The following is a 16,992-nucleotide window of genomic DNA, read 5'->3' on the forward strand; positions in this document are numbered from 1 at the left end:
CCTGGGATGGGTCAGAGTCTTTCCGACCAAGTAGCTTTTCTTGGAAGCATTGAAGACCTTTTCCTCTGTGCTGAGCTTTCTCTTTGTAGAATAAATGGTGATGACTTCAACCTCTGGAGTCTCCAGGTCTCTCTGATCAAGAAACCATGGCATGTGACTAGCTGGAGCTGCAGGGTCTTGTCTGGCTTGCCCCGTCATCCCCTGAGACCTGGTTGACTGGGGAATAAATGTTGGCTGCCCTCTTGGTCCCTATGTTCTCATTGGCTTTGTCCATTGAGGGTGGTTTTGAACACCCAGCTCATGACAGCAGTGAGACAGGAGGAATGGGGTTTAAAACTTAGCTTTGTGTGACACTTTGACAAAGCTTGACAGGGACATTTAAAAAATAAATCCTGACTCTGCAAAGGCTTGTTTTCCTAATTTGAAACTGAACTCAGTTACCTTAATAAAAATAAAATCTTGGTTCTTTAGGCAAGTTTCTGTAAACCCATGCTGTTTTTAAGTTTTAAATTTCATAAAGGTCTCTGTGACATTATCTCTGTGACATTATCAACTCTTTGGCTTTATCCTAATCTCTCTTTGTGTTTATTTCTGATAGTCCTTTGCTTTTGGACAAAATCTCTGTACAAAATCCTCTCTCATCTCAAACATTTTATTTTCTCCTTAACTTTTATTAAACATGTTTTATATTTATAACATATATATATGTATAAGTATAATCTTTTTGCTTTTGACAGAATGTCTTTTATTAATTCTTTGACAACTTCATACATGTTAACAGTGTATCTTGGTCATATCAACCCTCAGCTACTCTTTCACACTCCCTCGGGTACCCCTCCCCACTTCACACCGTTCCCACTTTTTCTGTTGTGACCCGCTGAGCCCGTTAATGTTGCCCATTGGAACATGGGCTGACTTTGTTGGCTCGATCTTGTGCAGGTCACCATAGCTACAGTGGGTTCCCAGAGATCACACCAGCAGAGGTGGTGCACCAGGGACTGGAGAGATGGCTCAGTGCTGAAGAGTGCACACTGCTCCTGCAGAGGCCCTGAGTTCAGTTTGCAGCACTCACATAGGACAGCCTTCGTGACCCCCCTTGTCATGTCGTGTCAGAGACAGAATCACATAGCACTTCTCCCTGTCCTGCTCTTACTTGCTTTCTGTCTTCTTCTTCCAAGATGAGATGCTCCCTGCGCCTTGAGTGGGAGTGGGTGTGTTTGATATAGATGTCCCGTTTAGAGCTGACCACTCACTAGTCAAGCTATTTTTCAATACTTGTACCAGTGGTCTCTGCATTGACTGCTACAGAAAGCAGCTTCTTTGGCCAAGGTTGTGGGCAGCACTAATCTAGTGAGTAAATGTAAATACTTAGAAAATGGTCTATAATATGTCCATATAGCAAGGCAATAGTAACAGGGTTCCCTCTAGGGCCTATACCCCCTGTACTTATAGGCTCTTGACCTGTTTTGCAGAACCAGGTATGAATTTCCTCCTGTGGAGGAGACCTCAAATCCAATCCGGAATGGGTTGGTTATTCGCATACATGTACAAGGCATCATACCTCTGTTATAGCAGTGGGTACATTGTGCCTGGCAAGTCAGTATTGTAGCATGCAGTGTTCATTTCTGGCTTTCCTCCCCCCAGGGTAGAGCACATTGTGGCATTCTGAAAGCTAGTGCCTTACTTACTTTTCTATTGTGGTGGTAAGACACCATGAGCAAGAAACATATAGTAGAAAAAGTTTATTGGGGCTTACAGCTTTGGAGGGTTAGAGTCCACGGCCATCATGCTGAGAAGCATGACAGTAGGCAGACAGGCATGGTGTCGGAGCAGTGGCTGAGAAGTTCACATTTGAGACCCAGCTAAGAGTCAGAGAGAGCTACCTGGGAATGGCATGAGCTTTTGAGACCTCAAAACCCACCCCTGGAGACACGCCTCCTCCAACAAGGCCACGCCTCCTCCAACAAGGCCACGCCTCCTAATCCTTCCCAAACAGTTCCACCACAGGGGACCAAGCACTCAAACCTATGGCCTATAGGGGCCATGCTCATTCAAGCCACCATACTAGCTATTAGGGAGGAAGTTTTGAGGTGACCCCCCAGCTTGATTTCTCTGCCCTGAAACCAAGGCGTGTTAGGTTCCTACTATCAAGGTCTGGTGGACAACCAAGAACAGGGGTCACAGTGTGGTGTTTTGAGGTCCTCTGAGGCCTTCCTGATTAACAGTACCTAGGGAGACATCCCATACTTGGCACCAAGATTTTCATTAAACAACCATGTCTTTTGGGGGAAGTGCTGTCCACCTATATAGGGAGGGTGTCTGTTCTCAAACTCCTTAAAAAAATTTTTTTTTAAAAAAAAATAAGCATACCAAGTAGTATATTTCTAAAAGATTTGACATATAGCCTAGGTTTTAGATGATTCAGTTTCCATCACTTCTTTCCCCCGTGTATCTCCTTTTTTTTTTTTTTGGTTTTATTTTTCTTTATGAAATTTAGAAAACATTTTTAATGAAACTACTTTGTATTTTAATGAAACCCAGAAAGCTATATCTGAAAGAAAGGCAAAACATTTATAGCAGCCATGGAGATAATATATGTATTTTTTTTTAACCACCAAATTTAAATGAACCAATTTGTTAAAGATTTAAGTATTTAGAAACCACATTTGTTTTTTTTTTTTTTTAATTCATTTCTTACTTGAGCTCACAAAGCTACAAATCAGGATACAGTTCTGGCTTTTTGCTTTTGTTTAGTGCCTGCCCCTTTCCTGCGGTCTACGTGTGTACGTCTGCAGGTGTGTACTTCTTCATTACTCAGGGAGAGCTGAAAGCACAGACATAATTCATCGTTCCAGTTTGGGCTTGCAGGACCAGCAGAGCCTACAGAGACCCACCCTTGAAGAGGGCTGTGCCCTGGATTGGGTGTCCTTGTATTCTGAAAGCCAGGCTATTCACTCTGACAATAGAGACCAGAACAGTGACTAATATCAACTGAATTACACCTGACTGAGACTGCTTAGTTAAATATGCCCTTTGCTTTTCATTTTACAATCTTAGTTACATTATAGACTAAAAGGAACTTGGGCCAACAACGTCTTTGGTTTATGAACCACAGGAACACTATGAAAACACTAGCACATGCCCCAGCATGCAGATACACATGTAAAGACAAGACAGACTCTTAAAATGCCAACCACTTTACCTTTTGTCAGCTTTAGGATCAAATAAATCAGGTCATTTTTCATAGCATAAGCAATCCTTAACCCCAGATCTAGGCTTTTAGAGAACTGACTTCCAGTATAAATAAAATAAAATAAAAGGCTTGTAGCTTTAAAGATACAGACCTAACATGATTGGTCATGGGGCTTCAGCAGGGTGAGCTGGCACCAAGGCTAGGTTCTGAAATTACTATTATTATTATTATTTTAATTGAATAAGACAAGAGCCTTGAAAGGCCTGATTTCAGAAGGGGGAAGCACAGGTGAACAGGCAATATCTTTTATATATTAATGTCAGAAAAGTAAGTTAAAATGTACCTTAAATTGTAGGCATTAGTATTACTTTAAGATTTAATAACAGCCATTTTTATTGCATTTGGAGTGAACACACGCAAACTTTAATTTACTGCTGATTTGGATTGCCCTGCCTATAATTTTCATTGTGAAAGGGGAATTTAATGTAAAGATCTTTGGTAAACATTTTACCCATTTTTGAAGGAAATCTATGTATCCAATGTAAAATTTCATGGAGCTTTTTATCTTATGACACTGGTGGATATTATTTTATGTAAGCAAATAGCGTTTTAAAGTCTTCTGAGAGGCTGGTTAGATGAGTTGGGGGTAGCGGGGCTTGCGGTCAAGCCTGGTGACCTGGAACACACACAGTAGAAAGAGACATCTGAGTGTTTCAACTTGTCCTCTGACCTCCACATGTGCGCTGTGACACGTGAGAACCCCACCAGACAGACAGACAGATGCTAAATTTTAAAAAGCTTTATGAGATATTCAGTAGACCCAAAGATACCATGCTAATATGTTTTGGGTTTTTTAGACTTATTTATTTATTTTATGTATGTGAGTACACTGTTGCTGTCTTCAGACACACTAGAAGAGGGTATTAGGTCCTATTACAGATGGTTATGAACCACCATGTGGTTGCTAGGAATTGAACTCAGGACCTCTGGAAGAGCAGTCAGTGCTCTTTAACTTCTGAGCCATCTCTCTAGCACCACTAAGACGTTTTAAGAAGTTAATAATGCCTACATTTTTAAGGCAGGGTGCCTCTATTAGGCCTTTTAACACAGTCCACAAATACTCATATTTATACACAGGTACATACAGTTTTAAAATAGGCATGCCAAAGAGAAAATAGAAAGGAAATTTAGTGTGTATTAAAGAATAGAAAAAAACCTGATGTAGCTACAGGTTTTGTTCCCCAGCTGAGTTCGGGGAGGGGTTCTAGAGAAAATGACATACAAGAGTCACATGGGGGTAACTGTGAGCACACTTGACACAACTATGTTAGTGAAGTAAAAAGGTTCCCCCCCCCCTCGTCTTTGGAGGGAAAGAGGCTGACTCTTCGGGCATTGAGAATTCTGTCTTTTGTCTGTCTGTCTGTGTTTTGTCTGGTACCTTCAGTTCTGTCCCATGAAGTTGTCACATCAGGATCCCTTCCTCCAGGCTGCACACAGTGTGAGTATCAAGAAGGCAGTGCCCAAATGCTGAATTTATGGTATGAAGATAAAGTTTCTGGGCTAAACTATTCATTTGGGTTAGTGAGTTCTGGAATCGTCTTTGGGCAGTAAAAACGGAAGGAGCAATAGGCCTGCCTGGCATGAGAAACTCTGTTGTACCCCTGGGAGAGCAGGAGGAGGAAGGCAAGAGTCCTCCCCCCTCTGCTGTGCTCCACAGTCCCCCTCCCTCTGTTGTGTCCCACAGTCCTCCTTCCTCTTCTGTGTCCCACAGTGCTCCTCCCTCTGCTGTGTCCCACAGTCCTCCTCCCTCTGCTGTGTCCCACAGTCCTCCTTCCTCTTCTGTGTCCCACAGTGCTCCTCCCTCTGCTGTGTCCCACAGTCCTCCTCCCTCTGCTGTGTCCCACAGTCCTCCTTCCTCTGCTGTGTCCCACAGTGCTCCTCCCTCTGCTGTGTCCCACAGTGCTCCTCCCTCTGCTGTGTCCCACAGTCCTCCTCCCTCTGCTGTGTCCCACAGTCCTCCTTCCTCTTCTGTGTCCCACAGTGCTCCTCCCTCTGTTGTGTCCCACAGTCCCCCTCCCTCTGTTGTGTCCCACAGTCCTCCTTCCTCTTCTGTGTCCCACAGTGCTCCTCCCTCTGCTGTGCTCCACAGTCCTCCTCCCTCTGCTGTGTCCCACGGTCCTCCTCCCACTGCTGTGACCCACAGTGCTCCTCCCCCTGCTGTGTATCACAGTCCTCCTCCCTCCTTTTCAGGTAAGATGGACTGAATAAGAGAATATGGATGCGGCCTGGAGCTCTGCAGAGCAGTGGAACAGAGCATGTTACCTGAGTCCTGTTGCCTACCATTTCTGTTTAAAGAGTGGGCTTTGGACACTAGTGGGACATACGCAGGCATCAGATGTTGCCCTTTCTCTTTGCATCTCCCCCTAGGCTCATAGAGAGGCATGGAAAGCTTCCTATCCTTTCTGTCTGTTCTTACGAAACCTGTCTGACTACAGGATGGTGTTATCTTTAATTTCCCGTCTTTATCTGAATTTCCCATCACCCAGCTTATACTGAGGCCAGAGAGGATTACAGGAAAAACCCAGTTCCTTTCCCTTTGTGTTTTCACAATAAACCTTATCCCAATACATAAGGCTGAGCAGTCACACGGGGTCCAAGGGACAGGGTTAGGTGAAGAGACAAGCGTTGGGGCCTCTGGAGAGAGGAATTCCTCATGTCCACTCCGAGGCCTTAAGGACATCTGTTGGAGCTCTCTTCCATCGCGCGTTGCCCAGGTATCCAAGGCAGATCTGAGAGTAGCCACAGAAGGACCAGAAGCTCTGGCTTGGATCTATCAACGCATCCATACTTACCTGCTCCCCAGCCAGGGTCTGAACCTAAGCTTACGTTGTCTCTCTCAGAAATGAGTCCCGTGGTCCAGCCCCTGCTGGGATGCCTGTGGGTGACTTCTTTTTTCTGGGTGAATTAAGACAATTCTCTCAAGAAGTGGGGAGCAACCGAGAATATTCTCAAGCTGTTGGGCTGCTCTCAGAAGACACTGCGTGTTATGAGTGGCCTTGGCTTTTTATGCAGTTTTAAATTGTCACTGAGGTTAAAAGAGCAAATGGATAGCTTTCCCCACCTCCTTTAGACCTCATATTCCGAAGCCTGTCTTGTCACCTGGGGCATTATCTCAGTATTCTTGGGAATAATCTGCAGTAAGGGAACATGGAGGAATTTAATGCAGTTAGGGTATAATGAAGGAATAAACAAGACATTGATATAGTGGCGTGGGCAGGCAGAGTTAAGGAAGAGATAGATCCCTGGGAGTCAGCACGTGAAGCCGGCTGGCTTTAGGACCCTAAGGGAGACAGAGTCCATGCAGGTCTCTGGGGGACTATGTCTGTGGCCTAGGAGGCTGGGCAAGAGCCACTGCAGCACCTGGTCCAGAGCCCTGCCTGCCATTCCTGTCATCTTGGTGGGTGCTGGGAAAGGTGGAAGGAAGGAAGGATAGAGGAGACCGAGTGACTGTCAACAGCACAGGAGTGTGTGAGTGCGGTGTGGTCTCATTAGCACCAGCATGGCTGTTCCCTGTTTGCTCACCCATGTGGTCAGCGGCCAACTCCAGGAATTTCCCAGATTTCAGCCAATTTGAAACGCCATTCTGCTATACATTCGACACCCAATGTGTGCATCATTGTCTCGACTTATATCCCAGGAGGGTGAGGGAGGAAGGCCAGGCACATCATTGGCCCTTGGCCACATGGGCTATGGGAAAAAAGACAGGAAGGGACAGGTACCCCCATACTACCCTCTGTGGGAGTTTGCCCACTTCTGAGTGCTCTGGGAAAAGAAGGAAGGAAGGGAGGGAGGGAGGGAGGAAGGGAAGAAGGAAGGAGAGAGAAACACCACCTATCTTACCCCCTGGCCAGCTTGCCAGCTGATTAAGATACAGATCTGAGTCCAGGGCTTAGCTGCTGAGACTTTAGGATCTTGTGACCCAGAACAATAAATTAGACAAGGGACACATAGAAATAGAAACGGAGCCAGTTTACTAAGAGAGGAAAAAGGCCCGGCTAAAGGTGGAAGCAGGCTAGTGATTTGGGATGACAGATTGTCCAGTGTCGTGTATTTAGGGCATTTACATAGCACCTGCCTTTTCAATATTTGTATATTATGGGCATTTCTCAAGCATGCTCTGCTCTGTTTGTTATACGTGGCCAGAACGATGCTGTTTGCTGTGTCAAATGGACAGCCACACGACCCCTTCCTTCCATACCACAAATACCCACCACCCAACACGGCTGTAGACCTTAATGCAGGAGCTAAATTTATAATTGGAAAGCTAAGATAAATCTTGGTGACATTAGCTGTGTGACTGGTTCTTTTTTTTTTTTAAGCATTTAAATTTTTTATTAGGTATTTTCTTCATTTACATTTCAAATGCTATCCCGAATGTCCCCCATAACGCCCCCCCTACCCACCCACTCCTACTTATTGGCCCTGGCGTTCCCCTGTACTGAGGCATATAAAGTTTGCAAGACCGATGGGCCTCTCTTTCCAATGATGGCCAACTAGGCCATCTTCTGCTACATATGCAGCTAGAGACACGAGCTCCGGGGTACTGGTTAGCTCATATTGTTGTTCCACCTATAGGGCTGCAGACCCCTTCAGCTCCTTGGGTACTTTCTCTGGCTCCTCCATTGGGGGCCCTGTGTTCCATCCAATAGCTGACCGTAAGCATCCACTTCTGTGTTTGCCAGGCACCGGCATAGTCTCACAAGAGACAGCTATATCCGGGTCCTTTCAGCAAAATCTTGCTGGTGTATGCAATGGTGTCAGCATTTGGAGGCTGATTATGGGATGGATCCCCGGGTGTGGCAGCCTCTAGATGGTCCATTGTTTCGTCTCAGCTCCAAACTTTGTCTCTGTAACTCCTTCCATGGGTGTTTTGTTCCCAATTCTAAGAAGGGGCATAGTGTGTGTGACTGGTTCTTAGCCATGCCACTGACAGCAATCAATCAAAGAAATAGACTTCATCAAAATTAAAGACTTTTGTATTTGAAAGTTCATCACAAAAAAAATAAGAAAGACAACCCTCAGGTTAGAGAATCGTTTTGTAAGTCTTGTGTCTGACACTGCCCTGTTCTCGGTGGGGTAGAGACACCACCGCTGTCTCCTGCAGCAGAACGGGTGGGGAATGCAACCCTAACTCCCTATCTGACAGGAAACTGAAAGCCAGAATCTGTAAAGGACATGATTTAACAATAAAAAGACAACTATTTAAAAGGGGAGAATAGATTCCACAAGTTGTCCTCTGATCTCTGCAGTTACATGGTGGCACACGCATGCCCTACCCAATAAAAATAAAATGATTTTTTTAATTGGTAAAGAATTTGAATGTACATTTTCCTAAAGAAAATAATCAGGGCTGGATAGATGGCTCAGAGGTTAAGAGGCTGCTCTTCCAGAGGTCCTGAGTTCAATTCCCAGCAACTACATGGTGGCTCACAACCATCTGTAATGGGATCAGATGCCCTCTTCTGGTGTGTCTGAAGACAGTGACAGTGTACTCATATACATACATACATACATACATACATACATACATACATACATACATACATCTAATGGCTGATGAGTGGTGTCCAGCTGCCCACCAGACAGTAAGGAAATGCAGGTCATAATGACAGACAGGAAAAGCAAATGAGCCAGATGTGAAGACTGTATATCTTAGGAAGGTGCGTATGTGACACAGAAGCAGCTAGTGTGAACACAGCACAGCTCTGTCCTGTCTGGACGTGAGCTGTAGAGGCTCAACCCCGGGAGAAGAAGAATAGTGCCAGCATGCAGAGAGCAGGGGAGAGTTTGGGAATTCATAAGAGCAAGACTTTAAATGAAGACTGGGGTTTGTGCTTGTCTTGCTATAGACGTGTGTGTATAGATATGTGGTTATAGCTACACATAGATGCATTATATATATATGTATATATATCATATTCATAGTGCATAGTTATATAATATATATGTATATATATTATATATTATACACTGACGTGTGTGCCTGTATAGTGGTGCTGAGTACAGAACTTGGGCAAGCACATGCTAAGCGGGTGCTACCATTTAACTCTTCCTCCAGCCACACAGCACTGGAAACTATTACTAATGGAGTGAAAACCTCATGGTACCACCATGTACATACAGTAGGAGATTATTTAGCCACTTAGTGATGAAGACAAAATGGACTCATAAAGGAAAAGATAAAGCAGGATGCCAACTTATGTATGATATGGGCTAGACACATAAGACAGAATGGATACGGGCACAAAGTGTGCCAAGGGTCTTAGTTCTCTGGCTGGCAGGATTGTTGGGTCCCCCACGTCTCTGCCTCTGTCTTTCTTCCCCTCTCCTCTGGTTTCCCCACGTGGATTGGTGAATACCACCTCTTTGCTCTAGGGCTGTTGGGAGGAGCAGGGCTAGAGACGTGGATCTGAAAAGGTCCAGAGCAAGGCTGGAGGCCAGGACAGAAAGGGAAGGGACTGGGAACGTCCCTGTGTCATGGGGACAGGCAGAGTGCTAGTTGAGCCATTCCGTGGAAGTCAGGGAGCACCAAGGGGGACCTCCGTGAGAGCCTTGCTCCGAGCCATGGGAGGCTAGAAGTGAAGGACCCAGGAGAGCAGCCTAGGCTTCGGAGCCAGGCAGAGACTGTCAGGCTGGGTCCCGCTGGCAGCTGGGTGGCCTCAGGACAGTTTAATCCCTCAGCCTGTTTCCCCAGCTGTTAAGTGAGACGAATGTAAACAAAACAAACAAGACCAACAAAAGAGCCTCCGACTGTTTGGGTTTAGTGGCTCACACCCAGCAGGTACCTGTCACAGTCCAGCATGCCCTTACTGTGGCTGTCGTCTCTGCACATTGTGACCACTCTGCTTAGCATCTTTGCGCTACAGAGTGGGAGATGCATTCTTTTTAAAAAATGTATTAGTAATTATTTTTTTTGTTAAGATTTACTTATTTATTATATGTAAGTACACTGTAGCTGTCTTCAGATGCTCCAGAAGAGGTAGTCAGATCTTCTGGTTGCCGGGAATTGAACTCAGGACCTTTGGAAGAGCAGTCAGTGCTCTTAACGGCTGAGCCATCTCTACAGCCTGGGGAGATGCATTCTTAGCCTTTAGCTTGGAAACGCTCCCCGGTCCTTTGTGCAGAGCTTCTGGGATATTTACCCTGCTTTCTTCCTCTCACCCCCAGCTATCCCCTCTGCCACCATGAGAAACATCTTCAAGAGGAACCAGGAGCCCAATGTGGCTCCGGCCACCACCACTGCCACAATGCCCCTTGCACCCGTCGCGCCTGCCGACAACTCTACGGAGAGCACGGGTCCCGGGGAGAGCCAAGAAGACATGTTCGCCAAGCTGAAGGAGAAATTTTTCAATGAGATCAACAAGATCCCCTGTGAGTGGCCCTGTGGCCAGGAGGGTTACTGGGCTAGCTTGGGAAACCTATGTCAGGGCAGAGGAGGCGGGGGGCCACTGGGCTGGGATCTGCTGGCTTCTTTCTTTGGGTCTAAGTTTGGATTTCCGCCCCAGAGGCATGGGTTGGGAGTGTGATCTGGAATTGGAAGCCACCAAGGGAGTTTATGTTACACACCCCAAGTTACCGGAGCCAAGTTCAATTTCAAATACAACCTGAAATCCCTCCTCAAAAAAAGATGAAGATAAAAGGTGTAATATACAATTTTATTCAGGGTTTTAGCAGCATTTAGAAACTGCTTTACTTGAGTGTGGAAAATGAGGCTTTCAGAACACCCGGAAAAGGCTCTCTGTGTGGAACCAGAGTCTGCTGTGCAGGGTCAGCTACACTGGTGGGAGCCAGGGCTTCAGGTATCATAGGGAGTGGAGAAGGCATTCTCCGGCCCCTCTGGCTAAGCAAGGCCAGCCTTCTGGGAGAACTAGAGCCAGAAAACCCCAGCAACAGCCTGAACTTCTCTTCTTCCACATATACTGCTGTCTGCTAACTCAGCAGGCTGTGTCCACAAGGGGGCAGTCAAGAGAGAAGTATACACACACACACACACACACACACACACACACATGGGGCAAGAGAATGGGGGAGTCCCAGTCTCAGCCCACATATGCCCATCCTTGGGATGAGGGCCGTGAGGCTTAGAGTGTCTACCCTGGGGCTCTCTGTGTCGGCAGTGCCCCCCTGGGCTCTGATCGCCATGGCTGTGGTTGCTGGCCTCCTGCTGCTCACCTGTTGCTTCTGCATCTGTAAGAAGTGCTGCTGCAAGAAGAAGAAGAACAAGAAGGAGAAGGGCAAAGGCATGAAGAACGCTATGAACATGAAGGACATGAAAGGGGGCCAGGTAGGATGCTGGGGAGGGGCTGGGCTGGGAGAGGCCCTGCCCAGCTTTACTGGTGCTGAAAGGTGAGGCAAAGGCTTCTGGGCTTCCACAGTTAAACCACTCCCTCCTTTGTATGAGCTGTTCCCCCACCCTCTAAGCAGGGGCCACATCCTCTACATGGGCCCCGGTGCCACACCTATGTTATCAGGTCATCCACCCCCAGCTGAAGGGGAGGGGACTTACCCACATGTCAGCATGCGCTCAGCCTTGAAAAGGCAAAACAAGGGAACAATGTATGACTCCCAAGGAGGCCACTGGGACAGAGTGCTAGACACCCACGATGATCACCAGGAAGACACTATTGGGTAACATTGAGTTTTCCTGCCAGGAGAGACTGAAGGACAGATACATCTAGTTGGCCGGGGGCGGGCCTCAGATGAGTGGTGGGTGGAGGGGCAGGTTCGAAGGCACTAGGACAGGACCATGTGGCATCCATCACTCTCAGATAATGATGTATCAACCCCAGCCTGCTGGTGTTGGTTTCAGCAGGTCCCTTAGCAAATCTCCTCTAAGTTTAGTCTGGGGCATCACTGTCCTCTGTTGTCTGTTTGGGGAATGACTGGGAGAAGTCTTTGATCAAAAACAAGGCATCATATTGAAGGCTGGGAGGAGGGACTAAGCAGCCAAAAGCAGCCAAGGGACAGGATGGCCTTTGAATGCTCATGTGTCCGTGTGCCTATTGGGCCTCAAAGCCTGCAGAGTGTGTGTGTGTGTGTACGCGTGCGTGCACGCATGTGTGCACGTGCACATGGATGGTGTATATATTTGCTCATGTATTAGTATGCATATGCTTATATGTCTGAGTACATTCATCCATGTGTGTTCCTGTGTACATACATATGTGTGTGCATGCATGTGCACATGGATGGTATGCTTGTGCGTGTGTTAGTGTGTATATGCATGTATGCATGGGTATGTGCATGCATGTATGTTCCTGTGTATATACATGTGTGTGTGTGTGTGCAAGCATGTGTGCCTGCAGCCCAGCCTGAACTCTTCAAGCAGCCATGACTTCAGGGCTCCTGTGAGTGGAAGGATTTTCTCTTATACCACTTCCTTCTCTTTCTGCCTCTCTGGACTCGCTCTGTTCCTGACTGGACTGCAATCCTGGTATGTCTCATCCAGGTTGGGTAAATCTGAGCTGGGCAAAGGACTGAGAGGGTTTTACAAGGGAAGTGAGCCCCCTGCCTCTAGAAGCTGTTTAGCCTGTGGTGTGGTGCCTGACTGACCCCACAGGGAGGAGAGATTCTTGCCCAAGCCAGAGTCATGTCTTCCTAGTATGGGGCTGTAGAGGAGCTGAGCCCAGCTCAGGCCTCTCTCCTCCCCTTGAATGTTGGTTTCTGTTGCCTGCCTTGTACCCTAAGCCTGTGGGTCTTCCCATGGCGTCCCCTAAGCCTGTGGGTCTTCCCATGGTGTCCCCTAAGCCTGTGGGTCTTCCCATGGTATCCCCTAAGCCTGTGGGTCTTCCCATGGAGTCCCCGGAAGTGCTCCGAGTCACACTTTGGGGGCTTTGGGGCAGCTTCTGCTGTCTTTGTGAAGGGCTGTTCTGCCATCTCCTTTAAACTTTCTTCCTACCTGCAGCCTTCCTAGGATGACGACGATGCAGAGACAGGCCTGACTGAAGGAGAAGGTGAAGGCGAGGAGGAGAAAGAGCCAGAGAACCTGGGCAAATTGCAGTTTTCTCTGGACTATGATTTCCAAGCCAACCAGGTGTGTGGGCCTGGGGAATGGGGATGGGGTGTGGGTCGAAGTGGTTACCCTAGAGACAGGTAGGCCATGCGCGTCTTTCTGTGGAGTGGGACAGTTGGAAGCCACAGGGCATATATATCTTTAACCTTGACCCTGGCTTCCACCATAACCCTCTACTGGGGAAAGTCTTTTAGATGAACTCTGCTATTAACTTACTGGCTGAACTTGGCCTGGCCCCACTCCCAAGATTCCCACTTGGGGTGAGGCTGGGGTGTTGGCAGGAGCCCGGTCTGGGACTAGATCAGGTGCTGGAGCAGCCCAGAGGCTCAGACACATCCTCTTACTCCACAGCTCACCGTGGGTGTCCTGCAGGCTGCGGAACTCCCAGCCCTGGACATGGGTGGCACATCAGACCCTTATGTCAAAGTCTTCCTCCTCCCAGACAAGAAGAAGAAATATGAGACCAAGGTGCATCGGAAGACACTGAACCCAGCCTTCAATGAGACATTCACTTTCAAGGTGATGGAACCCGACGACTCTATCTCACTCTGCCCCTGGGTTCTGCACACCTTGCCCTGGTCCTCAGCCTTGGCTGGAGCCCTGGGATATGCTCAGTATGGCACAGGCTGTATGTAGTAGCCTCCCTTCCATCTTACCTGCTGGTTTTTACAGTCTGCTTGGTACCTGTGAGCGACACAGGCCTACGCTCCTGGGGTCTTCCCATAGTGTCCCCTGGAAGTGACAAAGCCACTTTGACCCTGTCTGTCCCCTACAGGTGCCATACCAGGAGTTAGGAGGCAAGACCCTGGTGATGGCGATTTATGACTTTGACCGCTTCTCTAAGCACGACATCATTGGGGAGGTGAAGGTACCCATGAACACGGTGGACCTTGGCCAGCCCATCGAGGAATGGAGAGACCTACAAGGCGGAGAGAAGGAAGAGGTAAGAGTGGCGAGACCAGGCTTCTCACTGTTGGCTGAGGCTTGCCCACCACATGTATGACAGGGGGAGCGGCGGTTTGAGTCAGGTCTGCTGGTGAAGACTCCAGCTCCCCACAGCCTGGCTGATGATCCAGGAGAAGCTAATTAACCCGAGGCTTTGGCGCCTTCCTTCAGATGGTTCCAGCTGGGAATTAACTGCCCATCTCAAGTACCTTGTACAGCTCCTGGTGTCTGTCAAGCAAGCCATGAAATAAGGACGACCTTATCATTTTTCCTTTTAAGGTCCCACTGCCCATCAGACTCTGTACCTCGGTTTACCCACCAGAAAAGCCAGCCTTGATTCGATAGGATGCTCAGTGTTTGGCTTATCTTCTAGCTACAGCAACCAATCCCCTCATCTGCTGTATGCCAGAACTCCCATTCCAGCTACTTTGCCAGCATGGGTGACCCGTTTCAGCCTGCACGGTGCTCAGTAGAGGTGCAGGATAGATGGGGCTTTGCCTTTTGTTAGAGATGAGGGTCTGCATACCTGAAGGAGGGCATGAATGGTTGGTCTAATCCTTACCTTGGCGGCCCCATCTCTGAGAAACTGGGTGTCAGCAGAGCCTTAGGTCAGGAGTCCAGAGACCTCTCCTGCCCAAAGCTATGCTGCTGTCTGACTCTGAGGAACAGGTCTCCCAGGTAACCTGGATCTCTTGTTGGTTACAAAGTGTCCTTGCCTTGTCACACAAAGGTTTAAGTGACATAATATATGGAGAGGGAAGTGCTCTGAGAACCACATCGCCCTGCAAGCCTCGTAGCTGATATCGAAGGATGGCGGGGGTAGGGGTGATCAGGGAAGAAGCTCACTAACCACTAGGCCACCCAGCACTTGCTTCTTGTGCCCCTTTCACAGAGCCTGGTGGGGATGGGAGCATACCCTACATCCACCAGGCCTGTCAGGTCCCTCCGCTACAGCCTGTCCTCTGCCTTCTTGAACGCCAGCTTCCCCAGGCCATGGCTGCGAACTGCAGTGTGAGGTAGTGATGTTGGAAGCTGGAGACCACCTCTGCTACAGACATGGGAGCTGACAACTGGGCTGAAGTCACTGCTTTGCCAGTCTTGCCGACATGGGGTCAGCCACACTAGAGGCCACTGGATAGCTGAAGTGACCTAAATCCTGCTTCTTTCCCTGGACAGCCAGAGAAGCTGGGTGACATCTGTACCTCCTTGCGCTACGTGCCCACGGCTGGGAAGCTCACCGTCTGTATCCTGGAGGCCAAGAACCTGAAGAAGATGGACGTAGGGGGCCTTTCAGGTGATGCAGAACCACTGGGAGCCAGTGTGTGGCAGCAGTGAGCCAGTCACTGCTCTGAGCCCAGGGGGAGAAGAGAAAGTCTTACTGGATTCTAGTCACAGGCTTTCCAGTCCACCGCCACCTGCCTGTCCATATCTGAGTGTCTTCTCATAAGTAACCCTCTGGCCACACTCCAGGGGCTATGGAGGAAAAGACAGAAGAAGAATTTTGTTCTCCAAGTGAGCTAACGACACAGAACTTTTCTTAGGAAGAATCAGAAGTGGCAGGGCAGGGCTTAACCCAAAGTCAGCCTTTCTGCCATGCCACAAGAGTAGGGGATATTTTTCCAGAAGGGGCTACAGGCTCTGCCAACTCTGTTCCGAAAGATGCTGTTGGTTCCAGAGTTACCTGACATAGGGCTAGCCTGTGCCACAGGATGCTAATGGCAAAGCCTCCTACCTCTGCTGAGCCTCCTCAGCCTTATAGCTGGGGTTTGGCTCTGTCACTGACCAAACCTGTGCCCTTGGCTGGATCATTTCCCTCGTGCGTCCTCAGACTCTTACTGGTCAGTTTAGGAAGACTGGCGATGCAGGGTCAGGACTTGGCAGAAGTGTGCTTTGGCTTTCAGTCACCTCCCAGCCCAGGCACCTTACCAGGGAGTCCCCACCCTTCCTCAAGGCCTTTCTTAAACTCAGAAGTCCCCCTAACTTTGTACACTAGGAGCCTAAAAGTGAACAGTTAGAGATAGCCCAATACCTTTCCTACCTGTGACCCAAATGACCCCTCTGCTTCTGGGACTTCCTGTCCCTCCTCTGGGCTTCCCAGGGGCCTGGCTTCAGCAGGGTGGAGACCTGGGGACACTAGGAGGGCCGTTGGAGCTGAGGTATCGCTTGGGTGGGGGCTCTCTCTGCAGACCCCTACGTGAAGATCCACCTGATGCAGAACGGTAAGAGACTCAAGAAGAAGAAGACGACAGTGAAGAAGAAGACCCTGAACCCCTACTTCAACGAGTCCTTCAGCTTCGAGATCCCCTTTGAGCAGATCCAGGTGCTAAGCCTTGCGGGCCTTGGGTTCTTGGGCTCTGAGCTAACCAGACAGGCGTGGGGAGTTAGTTAGAGGTCAGCCATGGGCTGGGTATGTTCCAGTGGGAAGGATCTGGACCCAACAGTGCTGGGATGGGACCCTGTAGAGGACCCTTTTAAAGGGCCTCCATTACCTGAACATGAACTGATTTTTAAAAAGTTATATATTTCTGTATATCCATACCATTTACAGTATAGACTGACAGGAGAGAATATGTATTTAAAAAGTCATTTGTATTTGAGGAACACTTGCGTGTGTGTTTTTTTTTTATTATGTGTCCACTGACCTCATTAGAGGCCACTCCCCTTCCATAAGGTCTTACAGTGCCTAGAGCACTGTGTATGTTCAAGTACACCCGCTGGCAGGAATATAGGTTGCTTACCAAAAAAAAAAAAGTGGTGGCCTCTACAATGAAATTTAATTGGA

The 16,992-nt window shown here is 48.2% G+C and overlaps 1 protein-coding gene across 2 annotated transcripts in view; it reads left to right on the top strand.

Annotated features, from left to right (window-relative positions):
• The window catches only part of Syt2 (synaptotagmin 2), a 107,204-nt gene that overhangs the window by 83,962 nt on the left and 6,250 nt on the right, over nt 1-16,992 (top strand). For both annotated transcript variants that reach the window (XM_029477040.2, XM_021168964.3), the window contains exons 2-8: nt 10,421-10,624; nt 11,371-11,537; nt 13,167-13,286; nt 13,617-13,784; nt 14,041-14,208; nt 15,387-15,504; nt 16,397-16,530. In XM_029477040.2, coding sequence (XP_029332900.1) covers nt 10,438-10,624; nt 11,371-11,537; nt 13,167-13,286; nt 13,617-13,784; nt 14,041-14,208; nt 15,387-15,504; nt 16,397-16,530 — 1,062 coding nt within the window. In that variant the 5' untranslated portion in view covers nt 10,421-10,437. The remainder of the gene's footprint in view (nt 1-10,420; nt 10,625-11,370; nt 11,538-13,166; nt 13,287-13,616; nt 13,785-14,040; nt 14,209-15,386; nt 15,505-16,396; nt 16,531-16,992) is intronic.

The sequence above is a fragment of the Mus caroli genome, unplaced genomic scaffold (genome assembly GCF_978045245.1).
Source record: "Mus caroli unplaced genomic scaffold, Mus_caroli_1 scaffold_1, whole genome shotgun sequence".
NCBI classification, from domain to species: Eukaryota; Metazoa; Chordata; class Mammalia; order Rodentia; family Muridae; genus Mus; species Mus caroli.